Source organism: Ipomoea nil, unplaced genomic scaffold, assembly GCF_001879475.1.
Source record: "Ipomoea nil cultivar Tokyo-kokei standard unplaced genomic scaffold, Asagao_1.1 scaffold2848, whole genome shotgun sequence".
In the NCBI taxonomy this organism is placed as follows: domain Eukaryota; kingdom Viridiplantae; phylum Streptophyta; class Magnoliopsida; order Solanales; family Convolvulaceae; genus Ipomoea; species Ipomoea nil.
The window spans coordinates 1,104-26,951 of NW_017619276.1; the positions used below are offsets into that span (position 1 = coordinate 1,104).

The following is a 25,848-nucleotide window of genomic DNA, read 5'->3' on the forward strand; positions in this document are numbered from 1 at the left end:
CCAATTATCCATTCAATGTTGTGAGGGTGGTCAAGGAAGAACACATGCTGAAAACTTTATATTGACAGGTTTGTGGAGCATCAAGACCAGGACTTAATGTCTACGCTGATTGAGGAGGAAACTAACACTGATGCAAATTCTGAAGTAAGAATTTCAAACCAACCGTCTTAAAAATGTTTTTTTTTTTATTATGAGGGTGACTAATTTGGTTTACTCCTTTTGTTAATAACAGGAAGACTCTAGTGGAGTGGAGGTTAATAGTCCTGCATCTGTCCACCCCTCACAAAAGGAAGGAGATGACAATGCTGACAACTCTGGAGCTATTAAAAGGTCACTTTTGGATGAGTGTTCATCATCCAAAAGTATGAAGAAGTTGAAGGAATCAGAGATTAGAAAGGAAAAAATGTAGTATTGCAAATGGTTGTTTGTGAATGTTGTGACTCTGTTACTGTCCAGACCTATTGACTATTTTGACATTTTATAATCCTGTGCTGTGATAATTATTCAACTTTAGTTTTTGTGATATTTTCTAAGTTTTAATTACTGTTTTTATGAGATTGCCAAACTGTTTATTACCATTGTGTTCCAATATCACGCATTTTAAATTGATATGTCGCGCATGTTAAATTCAAAGCATGTATGTGTCATTTTATATGCAAATTATTTCATAATTAAACAAACGCACTTTAAGTTTTGCAATCGCGCATACTAGACTAATTTTCAACGCAATGACTGAATAATTACGTTTTTATACATAAACCAACGCACATTACATTTTTATACATATACAAGCTCTCATCTCTGCCTCTATTGTTGTTATTATTAATATATTATAATTAAAGTAATAGATGAGCCCAATGGTGAAATGGAAGAAGTTTTTTATTAAACTGATTCCGCTCAGGATCGAACCCCCATAAAGACTTGATCTTTTTATTATATTTTACTTGCTTTTTTTTTAATAAAATATAATAAACGCATCTTAGAATGATATTTCGCGCACTTTAATTGGTTTCCCGACGCACATTGAACTTTTGGATTTATTAATAAAATATAATAAACGCATCTTATAATGATATTTCGCGCACTTTAATTGGTTTCCCGACGCACATTAAACTTTTGGATTTAAAAAATCTCTTATTTCGATGCAAATTAATTAAATTTATATTTACACGCATGTTGTTATTGTAGCTCGCGCATGTAACAGAGCAAAGCAAAGCACATTAAGTCTTTTATACCAATTCACGTAATATTCAAAGATATTCAATGTCAGAACTTTAAGAGCACTTGTAGTTGAGGAAACGGATAACATTGAATGGTCATTCAATTCCTTAAAAAACGCACCCATTAGAGGATATCTTGAAAAATCTAATGTGTCTGTAAATCACGCAACATTCAAATCTCAAATCAGTGCATGTGACCAAGTTATTCACCTATATATAAATTAGAAGGAACAACACACAACTGAGCATCAAGTTATTGAAATGGCTATCTCTCACTTTTCCGCACGTACAGAAGAATCCTCATCATTTATTCCTCATCTTCTCTGTCATTTTCATCTTCCTCGCCCTCCAGCTTGTAGTGATTGTAACTAACTACAAAAACAACACATTCTAAACCTGAAGGATCATTTGTCATTCTCAGCTTCAAGCTCATCATCTAGTTTCCAAACAACATCCAAAGGCTAAGAGTTGAGCATTTGTGGGTGGCTGGTGATATGTCGGATGCTGCCGGAACCAGAAGAAATGTCTTCAAAGTACTAGAAGAAATAAATATGTGCAATCGTTTATGTATGTATCATTTTTGTCTGCAAATTATTTCATAATCAAATAAACGCACTTTAAGTTTTGCAGTCGCGCATATTAGACTTATCTTTAACGCGTCGTATATTAACTAATAATTAAACGCATATTAGAGAAAGAAAGTGTTAAATATTGCCTTTGTACGCATATTAAGCTTTAATGTCGCGCAAGTTAAATGTTAATCGACGCATGTAAAGACGTTGGCATTTACCATGGACCAAAGATTCTATACATAAACCAACGCACATTCTGTTTCTGTATTATGCATATTAAGCTTTAATGTAGCACACGTTAAAAGTGTAATCAATGCATATTAAGAATTAACTACACGCAGGTAAAGTAGTAAAAACACGCACTTTAAGCTAGTAGCAGTGATTGTTAAACACAAATCAGTGATAAAAACAAAAACTAGTAATAGCTGGACATTAAATTCAAGTATCTCAACTGTAAAAAGCGTTCTGAAATGAGTTAACTAAGTATTTGTGTTTCATATTTGCTATCTATTTTCGTTCTCGACTGTAAAGGCGTTGAAAAGATAGTCTGCTATGCCTTTTTCTTACCCTTTTGCTTGTCCTTATTTTTGGGGTTAAGTGGGCAAGTCCTGGTGTCATGGTGATCTCCTCTAACACCACAAAAATTGCACCTCCTGCCCTCTTCTTTTTCCATTGCCAACTCCTTGCTGCTTTTGATACGCTTGCCGCTGCCCTTGTTCTTTGCATGTTTCGGTGGAAGTATGTTGATCTCTGAAATTTCTGTTGATCCACAATATGATTCTATAACAATCCTCCTGTTGTGCTGAGGGGACAATTTCTCCTTTCCTGACAGTAGCAGCTGTTTCTGTTCATTAATCACTTGGGAAAATGCAGCCAATCGCTCCATGTTTGAACCTGCCAGATCCATACAACAGTGTATATCAGACCACACTTTGTTCAGCAACATCTTCTTTTCATCCTTTGGTCCATTCTGATCATAAATGACACCATCTATTTCAAATGTAGCTTTTAAAGATGCATCCTTAGTCCACCGATTAACCACGTACTTCAGAGGGATTTTTTCAAGGTCTCTAAAGACCACAAATATGTGTTTACACAACAGTCCAACCATCTCAAACATCTTGCAACTGCATTTGGCCTCATGGTCATTTACATTGTGCACCACAGTAAATCTTTTGTTCTTTCCATCCATAATATCATAGTGCAACATTCCACCGTCTTCTCTAACACTCAACACCATACATTTGAAACAGGAGGCACATATTTCATCCTGAACTTGATCGAAAACAGTAATGGTGTAGACGATTGAAGCGTGCTTTTCAATCCCCAGAGGCATCTTCATATCTGGATTGTAGCCTTCATTGTCACTGTTGAGCTTTGCATTTGTGTTACGTTGTGATTTAAGAGCACTGTCAAAGTTCGTCATGAATTCAACTAGGCTTGATTGGGGACCAGTAAAACGGCAGTACGTGTAGTTCTCACTTTCGGAACGAGAAGTTATCCTGAGTAGACCCCCCATAAAGCCATCTCTAAAATACGCTGGGATCCAATGCTTTCTAGCCTCAAACATAGTTGTAAACCAATTGTGTTCGACTATTGTACTTTTCCATGAGCTCTCTCCACTGCTTCTCAAAATCAAGAGGTTCCAAAGATGACGTCCAAACGATTGAGTTCAGTTTGTTCCTGAATTCCTCATCCTTGTTCAGCGTAGGACCCACCTTTTCCCCAACTTTACACATGATGTGCCACATGCAATAACGATGCCTGACTTGCTTGAAAACTGTTGGAATCGCCACTTTCATAGCTGGATCTTGATCGGTGAAAATTATTCTTGGTTCTATACCCATTGCCTTTTTAAATTTTTCAAAGGGCCAAACATAAGACTCAATGTCTTCTTTCAACAGTAGTCCAGCACCGAATGTTATACATTTTTTATGGTTATCAACTCCGGTGAAGGGTGTAAAAACCAGATTGTACCTACAAGATAAAAAGTGTCATCACAGTATACAGGTGTCAAACTGCCGCACTTAGAGAATTAGAGTAACGCACATTAAGTATTAAAATAGCACACATATGTAATTGAAGTCTAATTCTGGATATTCCGCATTAATATGCGAGACAGTAGTGTTTAAGATGTGTGGTATAAAACGAAAATGTGCGCTTATTTATATTTCAACTCTTTTTCAATAAAACAGTGAACATGTCTAAATCTTAACATGGCTCAACAGATAAGGCAATGCTAAATGTGGATTAATTAATGAAACGTACGCAAGAATGTGAATAGAATAATATATACCTGTTCGTTGAGTATGTGGCATCAAAAGAGACAACATCTCCAAATGCAGCAAAATTCTTTTTTGACATTGGATCTGCCCAAAATAGTCTGCTCATCTGGTCATCTTCATCAACTTCGTAGTCAAAAGCAAATGCAGGGCACATCTCTTCTTTCTTAATAAGATTATGCACCAGTATTTGTGCATCAGCTCCCAATATGTATGCTCTGAGATCCCTTCTAACATTCTTAAAGTCAACTACAGTCGCCCCAACTTCAGAGTAATCCCCCACAATATAACTGTATAAACCGTGTGATTTTGATGCTCCAATATTTGCTTTAGCGCAGTCGAGTATAAACTTCTGGTGAACACTGGAGATGTTTTTATTTCCCTTTAGAAACTGCCTTGCCAGAACCGAAGACATGCTGTGATTATGTTTTTCAATAAAAGTTGTAACTTGGTACCCAGCTGCTCCAATGTACTTAAATATAATCCTAGCTCTGCAGCCAGTTCTGTTTGAAACCCTTCGCCGCTTTGGACGGGAAGGACCTTCCCCTGCATCTGCACTTGACTGCGAGTGACAATGTTGAGCTCCTGTATTCTTAAATCCTTCTCTATTGCAAATGATTTGCTTTTGAGTTTTTGTCCCGTCACGTGCTGTAACGACGGAACTAGACCTCGTGTCAAACCCGACTTTGGCAGCATAATGATTGTAGAATTCAATACCAGCATCCAATGTTTTAAAAATCATGTCTACTGCTGGTTTGATTTCATCTTCACAGTGAGGAGTCCAATACTGTGTCATTCCAGGAGATATGGTCAATGTATGACCATTGCTGCTGCTGGGACTCAAACTGGGGTTGTTGGTAGATTGAAAGTCACTGGGAACTGTAACGTATAAGCATGAAGTTATGATTGTGTTGTTGCAAACCTCTACGTGCGTAATGTGAACACTTAATATGCGTTAAGTTAATCAGATCATTGTTAATATGGCAGATTTATAAAATACAAGAGTATGTGCGGCAAGTGAGAAATTAACGTGCTTCAGGGTAATAGTTAACGTGCGCATGTTGAACAGTTAACTTGCGTGAGTGTTTGTTAAAATACTATGTCATTACTTAACGTGCGTCAGAGAGTCCAGTAACATAACATGCGTCTAGAAAGGAATTAATGTGCGTGTGCTCAACGGATAACATGTGTGAGGCAAACAGTAATATGTGCATTTTTAAAAATTATCATGCGGTTACCTAATCATCTACGTGCGTAAGGCTCTAAGCTCGGATTAATTAAAGTAGCTCAGTAATTCGGTGGTTAAGTTGCATGCATGTAGTGCTTAATGTGCGTGTAATTAAGACAAGAATGATGTCAATACAAGTGCAGATAAAATTAATTCCAGAAAAGCGATAGAATTTGGGTAATACCTCGATCGAATTCTTCCACTGTTGTTCGGTTGACGTTTTTGAAGGGTTTAGGGTTTATTTTGACGAATATGATATTGAACGACGAAGAGAATAGATCTTATTGCCAATTCCGTAGAGATCGTAAATTCGTCTGAGATTAGGAAATATCGAAGATTTGGAATCAATGGTGAATTTTGAAAACGCTCGAAGAAGAAGAAGAACATATTTTTTTTTAATATAATCAAAAGGACAAAATGCATGCCCTTAATGAGCAATTCGCGCTTAACTTTTGCTGTTAATCTGATTCGTTTGATCAAGAGCTACGTGAGGCTTAGATTCAACCTCATTTTTCACGGGAAAGAGTAAATGCACGGGAACCCTTCCCTATATATATATATATATATATATATATATATATATATATATATATATATATATATATATATATATATATATATAAATGAATTCAAACTTACCATCGAAGGATGTAAGAAAAAATATTGTGTAGGCATGTACATGGTAATAATAATGTGGAAAGATAACAGAAGTTATAACGGCAGGGATATTTTTGTCCAAAAAATTATGTATTACAACTTTTATAGCACAAGGTACAAAAAAAATTAACGGAAAACATGAACATAAACCAGGGATATAACCTGGATTGAAGCTTATTATGTTTATTATATATATATATATATATATATATATATATATATATATATAGTGAAAGGTTGCCGTGCGCTGAATGCTTCCCGTGCGGATGTGCGGTGGATGTGCGTGAGATTTGTACTCAATGTGCGTGAGTGTTGTGTTTAATGTGCCTGAGATTTGTACTTAATGTTCATGAATGTGTAAAATGAAGCAGAAAATATTGATGTCAGCTTCTTCCCCGTCCCTAGCAGCCATTTAATTTGCCCCCCCTCTCTGATGATGACGATGCGGAGGCGAGCTATGGTGGTTAAAAATTATGGGAATAATACAACAAAAATCCACACTTAGCTGCTGTGCAAATTTTACTGTGCATGCGTCATTTATATAAACATTCAACTGCACTGAAGGTAGCTGATAATCCAGAATCCATAGCCAAATTGAAGGAAGAAATAACAAGAAGTTTGGGCTTTAATGTGCATGAGTTTCTGTTCTCCTTCCTTCTGAGTCGTAATTCTGAAATACGCACGCACATTAATCACAAATCTCACGCACATTAAACACAATACTCAGACACATTAAGTACAAAACTCACGCATATTAACATACACACATTAAGTACAAATCTCAGGCACATTGAATACAAATCTCACGCACATTAATTCACCGCACATCCACACGGGAAGCAACAAATGCACCTGATCCCTTCCCTATATATACATACATATATATATATATATATATATATATATATATATATATATATATATATATATATATATTTTTTTTTTTTTTTTTGAATCCGGTGCAAACCCCCTAGTTAGCCGAGCCCATGAGCACACTCCTTGATCGTTGATTTTAATTTTTTAACGATTCAGATTGATTATCACTTGGATCCCATGTTATACTGATTTTAGATGAAACATGGGTCTTTTTGTCCTTAAACACTATATTTATTACTTTCCATTTCATTTATTTCCATGTTTATAAAGATTTGTAGCGTTATTTCAGCTCTCCTTAATCATTATTTCTCTCTCTCTCTCTTAGTAATTTTCTTTGGAATTTTACGGCGGTGTGTTCGTGTGTGTAGAATGGTGTGTGCGTTTTACTGTAACATGGCTCGTACACCATGACGTGCTAGTTTTTTTCATAAAATTATGCGTTTTGGTATGTGCGTTTCGTGATACAGGCATGTATGTACATTTTGGTTTGTGTTTTACTAGTTTCGGGCGTGTGCGAAACATAGATATAGTATTGGGCTTGTTGTGTGTGTGTGTGTTTTTTTTTTTAATTGTGGGAAATTTTACGATGGTGTGTGCGCGGATGTGGAATGGCGTGTGCGGTTTTCTGTAACAGGAGGTATACACCATGGCAAACTATAAAACACACACACCATTCCCACCCATGCACACACCGCCGTAAAATTTTCCATAATTTAAAATTTCAGAATCTCCCTAATAGAATGCTTAAGATTCTAATTGAATTATATCCATAATTAAACATATATCTACAATTACTATTTAATCTCTTTGAATTAAATATATCCTTAATTACTTTCACAATTTCTTATAATCTCAACCCTTTATAGAAAATGAATCATGAATATCATGAGATCTCATAATCTCATCTAGTATAGGGGTTGCACCAGATTCGAAGCCTATATATATATATATATATATATATATATATATATATATATATATATATATAATAATAACAACAACTAAGATAATCTGTTCAACAACCATGAGTGTACTCACACATTAATCATTAAATGACTTTAAAAAAAATCTACATTGTGATGCTCTATCTAAGGCGTACAATTATTGGCATGCATAAAAAATACACACCAAAGTGTACCAAAATTTCTGAAATGCAATAAATGGCAGGCACATGCAATAGTACCAAAGTGGCCCAAAATGACAGCTAAATATATACTCCGTATTATCAATAGAAAATACTTAGCGTACTCTCATTATATATTCTTAATTTTTACTTCTTTTAACATGTTCTTGATGTAGATACTTAGACCTAAATGATAAAAATTAATCAATCCTTGTTTGCCAGCTCATCAAAGAGTACAAGCAAGGGAGTAAAATTTAGGAGTTTGTATAGTAGAACTCTATTATCAATAGTTCAAGAAACAAAAATACTAGATGTACTCTCAAAATCACTCTCAATTTGTACTCCCCTTTGTGCTCAAATTTGATTGGAAGAAGAAAGAAAAAGAATGGATAAACATTATGGCCCTCTACTAGATTAAACAATCAAGACATGTCATGTCATAGGGAGTGCAAAATGAGAGTTAATGACAAGAAAATAAATTTGTTTATTTATTTATTTTTTGAAAACAGAAAATAAATTTGTTAGTAAAACTAATTACTGATTTGTCAAGGTAGACAATACATGCATTTATCAATAAGATAGGTTTGACCTAATAAGATCTGTTTAGGGGTAACCACGGTTCGATTCGAACCGAAAGTTTGAACCGTAATTATTACTGTGCTAACCGAAACTGAAACCAAACCGTTTGTACAGTTCCAATTCCAATTCTTAACCGGAACCAATAAGATTCCGATTAAGATTTTCCTAATAAAAAAATTGGAACCGCCTATTCCGGTTCAGAGTTAGACGGTTACGGTTTGAAACCGTGAAATTTAAAAAAATAATAATAAAAATTCAAGGACCATTTTATTGGCCAGTAGGCCACTGGCCTAGTGGCCTACTGGCCATTTTATTTTGTTGGTTTCATATTGAAACCAACAAAATAAAATGGCCAGTAGACCACTAGGCCGGTGGCCTACTGGCCTACTGGCCATTTTATTTTGTTGGTTTCATATAGAAACCAACAAAATAAAATGGCCAGTAGGCCACTAGGCCGGTGGCCTACTGGCCACTTTCTCAAGTTGGCCTGGCCTTGGCCTTTGCGCCAGGTTTTGTTGGGCGTGTAACACCAACAAACAACATACTTATGATTATTTAAAAAAAATAGAAATTATGGTTAGGACCGGCGGTTTTAATCGGAATTGTCGGTTCAAGAACCAGAATCGAAACTTTATATTAAGGTTTCGGTTCTGATTTGTTCATTTTTGAAATCGAAATCGGCGATTTCGAATTGGAATCGAAATCGAAATCGTGGTCATGCCTAGATCTGTCTTAAAAATTCGACTTCAAGGGGTCATTGGGGGTTGTGTGAGGATATTCTATTATTCTATCATGTTGTGCATTATTCAAACACTTATAAGTCAATCCAGTTTTAATGTATGATTTTGGACTCTTTTACTTGTACATTCATATCCAAATTAAATGGAAACAATTAGCAAAACAATTTTAAAAAATTCATCACTAAAATGGTGTAAATGATAGTGTTACACCATATTTGGTGTACAAAAAAATCTCTATATGATTGTGAAGCCCTGTCCAGGACATACAATTATTGTCATGTGCAAATACACGCCAAAATATACCAAGATGACAGTAACGAGTTACAACTCCAACTGAATTTCTGAATTAATGGCACCCACAACAATAACAAAGTGGACCGAAACGACAACCAAGTATGTATACTAGCAAATAGCATTTGTGTAGTTTTTTTTTTAAAATTTTTATTTTGATATATTGGTTATGAGGAAGGATTTTTAATCATAAAATAATTTTCTCAACATCTATGAAAGTATTTACTCAATTGTTAATGAAAAATACTACATTTACTCTATTTTTATCCAATTCTATATCTAACTTAGAATTGGTCAAAAATAATGTGTCAGCCAAAATGTACCAAAATGAAAGTAATGACTAATGAGTCACACCTCAATTTCTGACATACAATCAATGGCACCCACAATAATAACGTGTACAAAAATGACAGCCATTAATGTCCACATCGATATTAGACGGCAAATAAATAAGCAAATATCTTTGAATATTAATAAAATAAACAATTTTGGTTTACATATTTTATTTTTACTAATTTTTGTTTATGATTATTATTTTACTATCAATTTTCATCAACAATTATTATTTTAATGTCAAAATTTATCACTTTAGTATCCTTTTATTTAAGAAATACTGAAATATAAAATTATTAGAGATATTTTCATCATTTTCAAATAAAGATTCCAATTTGAGTATAAATAAAAATATCGCTAAGATCGATCTCTCGCAGTTTTCTTCCTCAAATAAAGTGAATAAAGAGGAAAACTGTGAATTGCGATCGAAACTTCGATGATCAACAGTGAGAGTTGGTAAAGTAGAAACGTTACAACAGCGTCCGCTATTGGTACAGATCGAAACGTTGTTAACTTAACCGGTGAAGAATTGGAGTGCTCAAACGAGATATGAATGATTTTAGAGTGCAAAATGAAATGATTTTCTTTATTTCTTATTTTGTATGGCCAGTAGTTAGAGCATCCACATTTGTTAGGGAGAATAGGGGATAATGTAAGAGTGATTAGGAAAGAGAAAATGGGAGGGAAGAGAAAAAAAGGAAAAAAAAAAAGGAAAATTAAATTTTAAAAAAATAATAATAATAAATAAAGAATGTCAGGCGCGCCTGACGCGCCCAGCTGGCGCGTGCAGCTGGGCGCAGAGGTGACAGCCACGCATGGCTGTCACACCTAGTTAAAAATTGTGGTGGGTCCCACATTTCTGAAATCTCCCCACATTTGAAGGAGGATTCCATTTTTCTCTTTCTTCCTTCTCTTTCTTCCACATGGCACAAATTTCTAACATTATTCTCCCATTATGCATTGGTGTGGTTGCTCTTAAGCCGTGACCAAGACGTAGAACTACTGCATTCACAATTATTGAAGGCCAAAATAACGTGGACCAAAACAACAACCATGACCCCACGCGTCAACTTAAATGCTATCCGATTCATAAGATTATTATATTGGAGAAGAAGAGTAAAAGACAATTTTGATCATAGACTCGACGTTAAATAATCACCCCGCTCCTTGTTTCTTATATATAAATTCTTCCCAAAAAGGATTGGCGCAACATCATTCCCAATTCTAATTCAGCTCTCTACCTCGCTCTTTGGATTCACACAATGATGACCGAAGTTTCCACCTCGAACCCACCTCAGCCGGTGCCGGTGCCGCCAGTGATCAGCCCACAGTTCATCGTTCCCTACCCGATGGATTTGGCGGTGTTGAGGAAGGTGATGACTCTCCAGGAAGGCAAGTTCGAAATCCTCGACCTCAACGGCACCGTCATGTTCAAGATCAAAAGCAAACACCTCAGCCTCCACGATCGCCGCGTCTTGGTCGACACCCTCGACAACCCCATCGTCACTTTCCAACAAAAGATATTGACCGCTCACAGAAGATGGGAAGCGTTCAGGGGAGAGAGCACAGATCCGAAAGATCTGCTGTTCAGCGTGAAGAAATCATCGCTGTTTCAACTGAAGACGAAGCTGGATGTGTTCCTGGCGGGCAACACGAAAGAAGAGGTGTGTGATTTCCACATAATGGGGAGCTGGAGGGAACGATCGTGTGTGATATACGCGGGAGAGTCGTCGTCGGCCATTGTTGCCCAGATGCACAAGAAGCACACGGCAGGGAGCATATTTCTAGGGAAAGAACATTTCGGGGTCACAGTTTATCCCAACGTTGATTATGCCTTCATAGTGGCTTTGGTTGTAATTCTTGAGGAAATTAACCAGGACAGGTCGGGTGACGACTAAGCTATATATATATCACTTCACTTCGCACATGTATATCAACAATCTCTTATTAATTGTAATGTGGAATCTATCAAATTTTTTTTATTGTGACGAGGACAATTTTGATCCTCTGTCTATATTTCTGTTAAATGGTCGTGGAGGGCAATTGCGTTAATTCACTCTATCTTTGGTCGTGGAGGGCAATTGCGTTAATTCACTCTATCTTTTTCTCCAACCTTCAATTCTCTGTAAGTTCAACTTAATTTTTTAAAATGAAATTTCAGTATTAATGCTTGCACTAAAATTTTGAGGTTATTTGGTCAGAATGCCACGAGAGCTCAAGACATGGATACTTCTTAGTCCGCTGTTCCGAAACCATCTACGGCTGACATTCATACAAAGGTTTAGGGACTGCAAATGAAAAAGGTCAAAGAATGTCCGTAAGAAGACGACCATTGCCAAAGCTGAAGTTAAAATTAAGTAATTGAAGGAAAAAATTTTGAAGAATGAAAACAAGTTACATAAAATTGAATCTGCCAAAAGGCAATTTGACATGTAATCTGCAGTGTTGCCTTTTGAAGATTTTAAAATTGTTCACCTATCATTACCTCACTTTTAGTGTAATTCTCTACCAAAGTTTTGTCCAAAAAAAAAAAAAAAATGTGCAGTAGCTCCAGCAAAGGGAAAATTCACCCATATCTTACGGTGGTTAGGCAGAGCTTAAAATGCCAGTGAGAGTTGTGGAGACTTCATCGTCTGGCGGAAGATGATCCGGAAGGTGTTGAGATTATATTCGTCCGCCTCCTTCAGTCAATTTCTGGTGGTAGTGAACACTGTTGTTCTAGGATAGAAACAAAATGAGTGGGATAAAAAATTAAGTTGAACTTACAGAGAATTGAATGTTGGGGGAGAAGAAGATAGAGTGAATCGACACAATTGTCCTCCTCTCAGACAGCCATCTAACAGAAATATAGACGGAGGATCAAAATTGTCATCATCACAATAAGAGTGTCCACAAATTGTCTGATATATTTTTTTATGGAGGACTAAAATTGTGCGTGCTACTATAAGTCTAGGACCAAAATTGTCTTTTACACTCAGACAAAATATACTATTAGTCCCTCAATTATTCTTTACTAGTTGTTTGGTCTCTAACTTTTTGTAAGTATAATATACACCCTTAACTCTTCAAAAGAGTTAGAGTTTTAACCCATGGAGTAGGAGTATAAGCAACGAGCTTTCGGTAAATTACTTGAGTTCGTGTTCGGTAAGCATACATTTATGTTCGCTTATTAAGGTAAACGGACATAAATGGACAAATTTTAGTGTTTTTAACAAACGAATAGAGTATGAATATTTGTATGCTCGTTTGCTAAGAGTTCGTGAACAATATCGTTTATTTTTCGTTTAATAATATTCATTAACAAACTCGTTTTTTTTTTAACTTTGATATTAGATGTTACAATTGTTACTTTTGGACTTATTTGTATTATTTTTATAGTTGTTATGTTGTTAATTTGTTTGTTTATTGTTTGTGAACAAAGACTATTTCTCGTTCACAAACAAATTATGATCATGAACATGTACAAGTGTTTGTTTGTTTAGCATCTGTGAACAAAGTTGCTTAGTTGTTCATCACAAACACATTTAGTTGACCAAACAAATGAACATGTTCGCGAACGTTAATAAACACTAACAAACGATTAACAAACGAACAAAAAACATGATTTTCAAAAACTTTAACAAAGGAACACGAACACGACACTCTACAAATCTTAACAAACAAACATGAACAAGCTCTACTCGTTTGTGTTTAATTCGTTTACAGCCCTACCTTGGAGCAACAAAAATATTAAAACTCTATTAAAATTTTACTTAGTACATGTGTGGTTTAGTAGTTTTTAATGTTTCTTCATTAATTATAATTTTTGTTTATTCTCAATATTTTTTCTGTAAAGTAAAAAAATTTGATTTTAACCGGTTCAAGTAGGGAAAATAAGGACGACGTACCATAGTTAAAGAGGAAAATTTTAGAGAAGAAGGTTGTTACTTCTCTATTTTATAGATGAAATACCAAAACTCATAAAGTTATAATGAATAACAATAATAAAACTTTAAAATAGAAATGTACTAAGTTGTTGGTTTGTACAACCTCGATGGCTGCTCGGCAGGCCAACACTACCGAAAAGAGAATAGAGATGTTTTTGTGAGATAGTGAGAGCAAAGATAAAGTAATAGAGAAAGAATAATGTGATATTATTTCTCTAGGGCGTTGCCCTCAAAATTCCGACCAAAAGTCCTTTACATGATGATCCAAGGGATATTTATACATTGATGTGGAGTTCACATATGGTATGTAGGGTTGACGCAAGGCCTAACCTAGAAGGGGAATAAGGCTGACGTTAGGGCTGATGCAACCGCCAACTACTTGCCTTTTCCGCCTAAATTAACTTAGGAAACTTCTTAAATGAGTGGAGATTGCTTCCGCAGAATCCGCTGATACGCGTCTCTGGGTGTGCACCCGGTCAGGAATGGTTCCTGCTACATGGGGGCGCCTTTCTAGGTGTTTGGCCCTAGACATTGGCATTCTGCCCGCAAAGCCTGGTCGCCCGGCCAGGTCATGGAAAGGGCGGGCGGCCAGGGACATACCCCCCGTGTGGCCTGGTCGCCCAACCGAACCTTGTGGGGGTGTTCAGTCAGGGACACGCCGACCACCGTAACTAGTCGGGGACGCGCTTAATGGTGGGCCGGCTGCTAGGAGGTGAGCCGCTGCCACTATGGGGCGTCTTGTACCGTGTCCGGGTGGTCTCCAGGGATCTTCCTCCTATCAAGTAATGCATCATCTGTAGGTCTGGCTGCCTAGTCTGGCTTCCCGTCCAGGCGGTTAAATTGGGATATCTATCACCAGTCCCTCACTATTTTAGGTTTTAGCTTAACCTGAAAAAGTAAAAAAGAGAAAAGAACACCAGTTCCCAAGCACCATGGCCGCCTGGCTTCTTGGTTTGCCCTGGTTCGTCGGAAATTCGAGCGAGTTCCCAGCTGATTTCGCTATTTCCGACTGGTCCCGCTGTTCCTGACTGGTTTTGCGGAGCGGTACAGTCGCGATAGACTTAATCATGACTCCTTCCGCTAATTCCGCCGGTTACATTTTTAAAGCGGGTCTCTTCATAATCTTCACCTCAAATGTAACATCGGCGACCCCTATCCGTCCGATCTGAGACTCGCGTCACGATCTCATCGCCCGTCCAACCTTATAAATACTATTCTTCCTCCTTATACTTTTCTCTTCACGTTCCCTAAACTTCTCTTCCCGGGCTCACCCCTTCCTTTTACCTTCTTTCTCCAACACTACGGGATAATGCCCGATTAGCGGACACCCAATTCTTGCTATTCACCGGCCGCCTTCCTCGCCTACTGTTATCGCCTTAGGGTGGAGGCTACCCTGCCCTTATTTCAGTAGCTTTTCCAGCTTACGCAGGTAGGCCAAGTCTCCCCGGGCTTGGTACAGCCACTGCTGTATAAAGAATGCAACCTGCTAAAAAGGAACGACTGCAGCAAGGCTGATCTTTCGAGTATATACGAGCGAGTTAAGCTAAAAAAAAAGTATCCCTCATGCTAGTGTAGAATCTGATGGGCACCTCACCAGTGGAGCAAGTGAAAATTCATCTCCTTTGCCCATCAAAGGGATGGTGAATATCCAGCAGACTTCGCCTCTGAAAAATCAGCTGTGCGAACCCATACGAAGTCGACATCCTCTTCGCAGATGTAGTACCTATTAGTGGGGGATTTCGATTTCCAGAAACTTCTCGGTATATCTACGAAGCAAATTTAAGCTTGAACAAGACCGCGATGTGGTCCTTATTACGATCAAGAGAGCGCCTACATGTCTTCGCAACATCCTCAAACCGAAGTTCGAGCGGGCCAAGAGAACACTTCAACTGGGCAGGGATATATGAACTTAGCCTAGACTAGTCGTCCACTTTCTCTCTCTTTTCGCTCCTTTTTGAATGTAATCTGCCCCTCGGGGTTTTGAATGCGAAACTTGCCCACTGGGGTTTTTTCTCTCTGCTCCTTTAAGATATGTTAAGGCAGCTCCTGGTCAAGGGCTTTTTTCTCTCTGCAGCTTCATCCTTGCAGATCAAAAGCTTCGTTCACAACTGATTGGGCTGCTTGTCCAGATACCAGGAGGGCTGTCACTAGTTTTTGCATGTTCCTAGATACCACCTTGATATCTTGGAAATAAAATTTAAAAAAAAAAAAAAAAAAAAAAAAAAAAAGCAACACACCATATCCAGAAGTTCCTCTGAAGCTGAATACAGGGCTCTTGCAGCAACAACATGTGAAATTCAATGGCTGATCTATCTTCTACAAGACCTGAAGGTGAACATTGATTCTCCAGCCATGCTATACTGTGATAGTAAATTAAATCTACAATTGCAATAGCTGAAAATCCAATATTCCATGAGAGAACAAAACACATTGAGATAGACTGTCATCTTGTAAAGGGAGAAACTACAGAAGCAAGTACTCAAGCTACTGCATGTCACCACCACCAATCAGTTAGCTGATGTATTCACCAAACCTCTGGCTACCAGTACATTTTGTTACTTCATCTCCAAGCTAGGTCTACACTGCTTGTATATTCCAGCTTGCGGGGTGTCAACAGATAATGGCACTACCAATTCGATCTATAACCAATTCTTTAGTTAGTTTCCCTCCTAATTAACTAACAGTTTGTATTCTATATAGATAGAACAGTGTACTGGAGTTCATTTTGATTCATCACATTCAATACAGAACCTTTGTTTCCCATTCTTTTTCTCCTGCAATCTGCATCTCTCCGTTGCTAATCTAACAAGAACTTCATTGGGTTGTGGTGTTAGAAGGCTTCTTTCTTGTACTTTCACTTTATTTCCCATAATGCAATTTGTAGCTTATTTTTACATGATGAATCAAAAGCGAGTGCTATGTTTGTTAATGTGATGATGATGCTTATATTCATTGCTTTGGTTAATATATTTACTGTGTTTTTGAAATTAGAATTATAAATTATTGATTTTTTCTTGTTTTGATTTTATTTTTGTTTTTGAAGAACACAAACTGTGATGGGTTATCCTTTTAACATCAAAATTAACTCGGCTAGATTACTTTTGTTTTGTGAGAAGTCGACTGCGCAGATGCAAAAAATTAAAATTAACTCTACCAAAGGAAAATGTTATCAAATTTGAATAATGCACCTTCATTAATCCATCATCTGAAATCTGAATCTATATGACACTGATACGGTACTCAAGCCAAGACCCTAACTCCACCACAAAAGTTAGCTCATGAGTGGAGGTTTAGCCCCAACTTAAGTACCATTCCACGCCAAGACCCTAACTGCCGATGTGGGATCGTATCATTATCCACCCCGGACTCTTCTCGGTTCCCTTTGAACCTTATCAAGCACCAGGTAGCCCTCTTCCAGGTAGCCCTTTCCCACCACACTCCAACCTCTCAATGAAAGCACCAAATGTTACGGTACTCAAGCCAAGACCCTAACTCCACCACAAAAGCTAGCTCATGAGTGGAGGTTTAGCCCCAACTTAAGTACCACTTCACAATCTCTTGTGGAGCCAATGTGGGATCGTATCAAACACTAAAGTATAGCACCAAGTGTAATTAAGTTAACATTAGAAAAAGTTTGTTAACGAGAATAAAAGCATCCATTTTGCAATCTCATAACCTAAAATCAATCATTAGTGCATCACTACATTTAGGGACCATGCATGCACGTTAAAAATTACCCATACAAATAAACACTTACAACTAAAACTTACTTGTATTGTTGCACATTGTTGGTCCCAGTAGGGTCGAAAGGAGAGTCTAGAGGGGGATGAATAGACTCAATTCGTTTTACACTAAAATAACTCCTTTCGGAGTTATTACGCAGCGAATTGATAATGCAAGTTTTAAGTTGCTTTGCACTTTTTGATCTTGTTAGAAAGCTTTCGGTTAGAGTTGTATGATATGCAATGCATAAAAGTAAAAGTGCTGAAATGTAAGGAGATAGAGACAAGAGATTTTTATAGTGGTTCGGCCAACTGTGCCTACTCCACTCTTCTTTCACAACTCGTGAAAGGTTTGCACTATCACTCTTAGTACAATTTACACCAAGATAGCTTCCTTGATCACTAAGCCGGATAGCTACTTGAAGGTTTTTCAACTCCTAGAGTCTACTCCGCCTCTATCAACTTCTTCTTCAGAGTTGAGGGTTGGATATGAATGATCTTCGAGTTTCTCCAACACAATGAAGTCTTGACTTGGCTGGTGATTTGATGAGCAATTTGCGTATACAAAACTGCAAGACTTCTTCAAGGATGTGTGAATGAGATCAAATGTGTCTTCTTCAAATATCACACTTTGAATCACTGGATTTCAAAAGCTTGAGGGAGTGATCTTGTATAAAAAGCTTTTGAGAATAAGTATTCAATTGTTCTAAAAACCAGCAACCTCTATCATGGAGAAGATGAGTATTTATAGGTGAGAGGTAATCCATTCGTTGGAGGGAGATGGCATTTCAAACCTATGATCCAGTGGTTAATAACCGGAGAGCCTTGTGCATTTATTGCTTCATTAAATGCATATGTACTACATAGCCGTTGGAGACAAACACTTTTGCTTATTTTGTCCTTTAGCTCTGAAAAGTAGTACTATGACATTTATTGCATCTTGATAAATGTGCTCTCATTCTTAGGAAAGATTTAGGATGATCTCCATATGGGACAATTGACAACATTCTTCTTGAGTTGAGAGAAGATGAATTGGCTTAACAGACATGTCTTGAAGAAAAGAGTCTTTAGACTAGAAGACTTCTTTAGCCTTCTGCTTTCGGTTGAGGGAGATCATCTGTGCTTTCGTGGTCAGCTTCATAAACTCTTCTTTCGTTCTACAAAACCTAACTTAAGATATCATAACTCGGTTTCGTGTGTTTAACTAGCTTAACACGAATTACATGGTGAGTTATGGTACCTTTCGTCTAAAACGAAGGTGACAGAATAGAGAATAAAAAGTTAGGGGTCTACTTCTAAGTTACATTGGTATCATCAAAATCCTAATACATATGTTCCTAACACACATGGTATGTTATTAAAATTAAATATGATTTGTGAAGTGGTTAATAATATATCCCGTTAAGAGACCATAGAAAAATTATACACAATAAATACAACAGAATTTTATATTTAGAGACTTATTTAAATAAAAATTAAATATATATAAAAGAAATTTAAAATTAATTCAACAGATTCAATCATGTCTTAAAAATCTCTACAATATAATAGCAATCTCTAATATTATTGTGCCCAAAAAGGTGGCATATTAAAGGTGTTTGGTAAATAGATGTTGACTAATTGAGTTAGTGGATTTGATTAGTTGATAGTATTATTGGATGATTGTAGGGAGATGTTTGGTAAATTAGTTGTTAGCTGATAGCTGATCATAAGCAAAATGACTTTCTCAAAAATTTAAACAAAAAAACAGTTTTGAACAACTTTTTGAATTTTAGCCTTTTGTAGCAATAAACTGTTACAAAAAGCTAATTAACTAAACACTTATATTGATTGTTTAAAGTCAAACAATTAACAGTGATCAAATATGTCAAAATTGACTAATAGACTAAATATTTTACGGGACAGTGTCATTATAAAAACATATGCTGCAAATTAAACGACTTGTGGATATATCTGTAAGTGTACAAATTTAGTACACATTAAAACCTTGTTGGCTAATTTATTTTGTTTTAAATTAATTAGATTTTAGCTAGACTAAAAACTCTTTGGACCATTTCCTATCATATATTGTTTGATTTTGAATGGCTATCATTTATTGGTTGTTTAAAGAAGGGGAAGTCAGCAAGTGTGTAATATGAGGTTTTCAAATCACCTGCACGGGCTTAGCTCAATGCTTTAGTGGGCAGTATTTGTGGTAAGAGACCAAGGTTCGAACCTCGGTGGCGGCAGTGTAGGAATTATGTTCAAAGTGGGTAGATTCCTTGTGCACACCGGCATTTGGCCCTGTCTACTAACCATTAGCTTCACTAGAAGACAAAGACCCGTAGCTTCACTAGAAGACAAAGACCCGTAGATGTAGGAGAAGACTGACTGCGTAACAATTTACTTGTGTACTTGTTTTATTTTACACTTTTAATTTCAGTTATTTATAATTAATTAAATAACCTGATTAACATAAAATCAAGTAGAACTCTAAGTTACATCTTGCATTCAACATTCACGGCGCAATTTCAATATCTTTGGCGGTGAACACTTTCAAAGAGTATTAGAGGTCATCAAAGTGCCATATTAGAGTAATACAATAATAAAATCATATTATAATCTACCATCAATTAATATTACAATCAAAAGTTTTAATTTAATACTCTGAAAAGCAACGTAACTAAGGGTGTGTTTGGAAACCCAGAAAATGACTTCTGGAAGTCATTTTCCGGGGTTTTGGTGTTTGGTTACATTGGAAAATGACTGGTCAAAGGAAAATGGGGTGGAAGTCAATGGAAAAGGAAGGCAATTTTATGGAAAATGACTTCTCCTTTTTTTTGGGGGAAGTCATTTTCCAACTTTTACACCAACATCATCAACACCATACCACCACCACCACCACTACCAACATACCACCGTCGCCGCCATCTCCACCATACCACCGCCACCACCACCACCATACCACCGTTGTCACACCACCACCATCACACCACCGCCGCCGCCACCACTACCACCATACCACCGCAACCACCGTCGCCACCACTACCGTCGCCGCCACTACCACCATACCACCGCAACCACCGTCGCCACCACTACCGTCGCCGCCACTACCACCATACCACCGCAACCACCGTCGCCGCCATCACCACCATACCACCGCCCCCACCACCACCATACCATCGCACCCACCGCCGCCGCCACCACCACCATACCACCGCAACCACCGTCGCCGCCACCACTACCGTCATACCACCGCCGCCGCCACCACCACCATACCACCGCCGCCACCACCACACCACCGCCACCGCCACCACCGCCACCACCACTACCATACCACCGCAACCACCGCCGCCGCCACCACCACCATACCACCGCAACCACCGTCGCCGCCACCACTACCGTCATACCACCGCCGCCGCCACCACCACCATACCACCGCCACCACTACCACACCACCGCCGCCACCGCCACCACCACCATACCACCGCCACCACCACTACACCACTGCCGCCACCGCCACCACCACCACCATACCACCGCAACCACCACCACCACTACCACCACCATACCACCGCAACCACCGTCGCCGCCACCACTACCACCATACCACCGCCGCCGCCGCCACCACCATACCACCGTCGCCGCCACCACCACCACCACCACACCATCGTCATACTACCACCACCATCACACCACCACCAATTATTATTATTATTATTATTATTATTATTATTATTATTATTATTATTATTATTATTATTATTATTATTATTATTATTATTATTATTATTATATAACGAATAACACCACTACCACTACACCACCACCACCACCATAATATTTTTGATATATTATTAGTTTTTTTTTTTTTTTGTTGAAAAACTTAGCTATTTTTTATTATATTTAAAATTAATATTATATTATTATATATTATTATACATGTTGTAATATTCTAAATAAAATAATTAAAATGTTTAATTATACAATTCTACTCATTTTCCAGAAAATGAACCAAACACACAAAAACAGTTTTCCAGAATGCAACCAAACACCGGAAAGGAAAATGTTTTCCGGAAAATGACTCATTTTCCAGAAAACATTTTCCAGAAGTCATTTTCCTGGTTTCCAAACGGACCCTAAATTAAAATCACAAAGTATAGATATACAACACATACTAAATCTCGTGACCACCAGCCATTAAATTAAAAGAAAAACTTCCGCTTGCCATCTATGATATGGGAAATGTTAATTTCTGGAATGTGAGATATCTTTGCATATATTTCACTTTGTTTGCTTTCTGAGTCTAAATTTGCAATGAATTTGTCATCACCCAAGTCATATATAGTAATTACCTTAAGCGCAGACAAATGTTGAATGCCCATCGGCATCGGCATCTGCTCAACCAATTTGCATTTTGCCAATCCAAACACTTCCAGATGTTGCAATGTGCCTTCCTCCATTCTTATCAATTTCAGTGCTTCCAACCTATATAAAGCCAAATACTTGAGGTTTGAGAACTTTTTGGCCTTGAAGCACAATCCTTCCCCTTCATAAGCCTTTGAATTAAGATCAAGATGTGCTAACATTGGCAGATCTTGGAAAAGGGGTAATGGATCTTCAAGAAGTCTATTCCAATTCAAGCGTACAGTGGTTAAGCCTACAAGTGAGGATAACCATTGAGGTACTCTTTTCAGACGCCCTATCAATTGTAATGTATGAAGACAAAGAGGAACGGCACATAGAGGATGCTGAATATCGAGGATCTCATCCTCTGAATTTGACGCAATACATAAAGAGCGAAGATTTGTCAACTTTTCAAATGATGAACAAAACTCTTTGCCATCCTCATGTCTCAGACTTGTAACTCCTAGTCTTCTTAATTGTGTTAGCTTTCCTATCTCAGACACTACATTAGTATCATCTGCTTGAATAAAACACAACTTTTGTAAAGACGGTAATTCTCCAATTTTAAATGGAGCATTAAAGCTTTGTGTATCAGTCCAATGATAAGTCCAGCAATCTGGGTAACGGTACACAAGGAGATGTCGGAGTTTAAAAAGTTTTAAGAGCTCAATTGGCAACTCAACCACGTAAGTGTGCTTCAAATCAAGTGTCTCTAAGTTTTGAAGATGTCCTATAGATTTAGAAACGCTTCTCAACTTTGTTCTTCTCAAACTCAAGTACTTCAATTGAAACAAATTAAAAACTTCCTCTGGAATTTCCTCTAGTTCAGCACCCCGTAAATCCAATACTTTTAGAGGAATACATTTGGCAGTAAACATCTTTGACAATGAAGATAACGCCGAGCTTGAAAGTGGTTCAAAGAATTGTAAAGACCGAAGATGCATTTTTGATGAAGTGTACTTCAGAATGTGGTCATCAAACCTATGGATTGCAAGGCGTCGAGACTTGTTGGAAGGATTTGTGTTTTGCCCCATGGCAATAATGATAGTAAAGGTTTGCTCTTCTGACTTGGAAAAAATAACTTTTCGCAAATATCATGCACTTGAAACCCCCTCGTCCTTCCATATTTATCCTTCTCAGCAAGTATGATTAAGTTTCGATGAAGTAATTCATTCAGATAGGCTTCAGCAACTTCTTCTTTTACTTGTACGCTGTTTTCCATAACAAATCCTTCTACAATCCAAAGTCGAATCACAATGTGTTTGTTGATGATGACATCTTCAGGAAAGATGCTCAAGTATAAAAAACAATACTTGAGATAATATGGTAGATCATAGTAACTGAGGGAAAGTAGATTCTTCATGTTCTTCATCCCACCGTCATTGCTGTCTAATTGGATATTGAGGTTGTGCTGGAATCTTTCCCATTCTTCAATGCTCTCACTCTTTGTAGCCAAAACCCCAGCTATCACCACAATTGCTAGCGGTAGACCACCACATCTCTTTAAGATGTTTTTAGAAATGTTCACCAAATGTTGAGGACACGAATCACCTAAGAATGTCTGTCTGCAAAACAAAGTCCATGAATCTTTAGAAGACAAAGGCTCTAAAGAGTAGACTTTGCCATGACTTGCAAAGACACCTATTTCGTTATTCCGCGTTGTGATAACTATACGGTTACCAAAACTTTGACCGGGGAAAACAGGTTTGAATGCCATCCAAGCATAAACGTCCCGTATTTCATCCAAAACAACAATATATCTTTGGCCTGAAATAATGTTATTGATGAATTCTTTCAATTTATCAATGTCCAGGGCTTCAAAATCTTGAGGGAGTTGTTGATTGGTTTGCTTTATTATCTGTCGAATGGCATCTTTTAGCAACTCATCAACATCAAAAGTTTCAGAAACTGTAAGCCACACACGACGCTGGAAGTGATTTACTACTCGTGCATCATCAAAAACCATTTTAACCAAGGTAGTTTTCCCCAATACCCCCATACCCACTACAGAATGGACTCTCAAATCTTTATCTACAGCAAGTAGGCGATTAACAAGAGACAACTTTGGATTGTCAATACCTACCAGATTCGAGTCTTTTAGCAAAAGGGCATCCCTTCGGCCATCATACACCCTTTTGTTGCTGTTGTAGATAGTGTGATCAGAGGTTGTTAGCAACAACCTTGGCGGTTCCTGAGAGATGTTGTTGACTCTGGCCTTGATCCTTCGCAGTTCAAAAGCAAGCCTTCGCCGAGCTCTCAAGTTCTTGATAGAAGTGTATTTGTTCTTGATCCTATTGTGCAACCCTCCATTTGTCCGGTAACCTCCAAAGCGGAACTGGAATTCGTCAAGAACATCTTCAGTGTCATAAACCAGCTCCCGGATTATCTTCACCCATGCTTGAACTTGAGGATCAATTTCTTCCCTCTGGTCTGCAACTCTCAAAACCGCCATCAAACGATGGAAAGCATTCTCCACATCTTGCGCATCATCTCTAATCCCTCCCAAGAGCGAGTACTCTTCACGGATCAGCACTGAGAGTTGGCCCAATACAAACGTTACAGCAGCCTCCGCCATTGGTACGGTACAGATCGAAACTTCGATGGCTTGTTAACTTCACCGGCGAAGAATTGGAGTGCTCAAACAGGATATGATTTTAGAGTGCAAAATCAAATGATTTTTGTAACACCCTGTGTTACGATCCCTAAAACCAATTAAATCATTTAATCAATTACCCAAAAGAAAGAATTAAATTACAGAAATTAATTAGGAAAAGGCTCACCATAGTCCGTGGGCCCTCATCTCTAAACCCAACCCCTAGACCCTAAGTAAGACCCTTAGATATATAAATAGGGAACTTAGAAGGCACCTAGAACCCCCACCACAATAATCTCTCACCACACCAAGAATTCCAAGAATTCCCCTAGGAGAAATCAAGAAAGAAGAAAGCTTAAAGAAAGACCCTTCATAGCCAAGGAATTAATTAAGGCTAAGAGGTAACCCATGTCTCAACAAAACCTATTTTTATAGCTATGATTCCCCTCTTAGGATTTCCCCCATATTCTCGTGTGTTTGATGATTCGTTATAATGATCTTGATAATTGGTGTTATGATTCCATGGGTGATCTTGATGTTCTTAAGAGGTTCTTGATGATTAAATGGTATTCTTGATGTTCTTGATGATTATGAGGTGTTCTTGATAGTTATAGGATGTTCTTGATGATTGTGTAATGTTCTTGATGTTTATGTGATATTCTTACCGAATCTTGTTATTAGAAGATGAATTGTATTCTTGTTGATTTAAAAGTGATTAGAACCCTAGGTTGTATCGTATGATGTTATTCTTGGTATATTGGGTGGGAATTCGCATGTTTGGGTATTGCTTAGGTTTAGAAAGAGCATGATAGGGCATGTGCCGTATGTTCCTTGTTTTTGGATTCGTTAATTGTTTACGTGTCGTTGTTAATTGCGTTGGAAAGTGTCTAAGCATGGTTTCGGGTTCCACGAAGGTTCCTGGGGCGTTTTGTGATGAAAAGAGTCAGTGGGGGGTAGGTGGGGGTAGGGGACCCGCCACCTACCCACTGCCAAAGGAGGTCTTGATGGCAGCGGGCAGCCGGCGGGCGGGCAGCTGCCCGCCGGGCACCCGCTGCCCGGAACAGTGCCGCCGGCGGGTGACCCCTCACCCACCGGCTACCCGCTGGTTTGTACCCGAACTTGGGATTTTGGCTTCCCCGTTTGATGTTCCCCCGATCCCCGTGACGTCCCAACGGACTCCATCTATCGTGCCTATGTCTAGTTTGGTGTTTCGGGTACCGTTCGTAGGTTGTATAAGTCTTATATATTGCATGCTAGTTGAATTGGTATCCCGTCGACCTAGGTAAAAGAAGTATGTACCCCTTAGGACTATTCTTAGTA

At 37.9% G+C, this 25,848-nt stretch overlaps 3 protein-coding genes and 1 pseudogene across 3 annotated transcripts; 1 reads left to right on the forward strand and 3 right to left on the reverse strand.

Annotated features, from left to right (window-relative positions):
* Positions 1-2,342: 2,342 nt before the first annotated feature.
* LOC109160474 (protein FAR1-RELATED SEQUENCE 5-like) lies at positions 2,343-3,218 on the reverse strand. Its single transcript, XM_019308759.1, has one exon. It carries the CDS (start codon positions 3,216-3,218, stop codon positions 2,343-2,345), a length of 876 nt encoding a protein of 291 aa, XP_019164304.1.
* A 136-nt stretch (positions 3,219-3,354) lies between these two features.
* Positions 3,355-4,870, reverse strand: LOC109160475 (protein FAR1-RELATED SEQUENCE 5-like). The gene is made up of 3 exons (XM_019308760.1): positions 4,089-4,870; positions 3,760-3,769; positions 3,355-3,642 (listed from the first exon to the last, which is right to left on the reverse strand). The coding sequence occupies exons 1-3, from the start codon at positions 4,868-4,870 to the stop codon at positions 3,355-3,357; spliced, it is 1,080 nt and encodes a 359-aa protein (XP_019164305.1).
* A 6,204-nt stretch (positions 4,871-11,074) lies between these two features.
* LOC109160465 (protein LURP-one-related 10-like) lies at positions 11,075-12,082 on the forward strand. The gene has a single exon (XM_019308752.1). It carries the CDS (start codon positions 11,164-11,166, stop codon positions 11,797-11,799), a length of 636 nt encoding a protein of 211 aa, XP_019164297.1. The 5' UTR covers positions 11,075-11,163; the 3' UTR covers positions 11,800-12,082.
* Positions 12,083-21,733: 9,651 nt separating this feature from the next.
* On the reverse strand, positions 21,734-24,524 carry LOC109160476 (annotated as a pseudogene).
* Between the last annotated feature and the right edge of the window lie 1,324 nt (positions 24,525-25,848).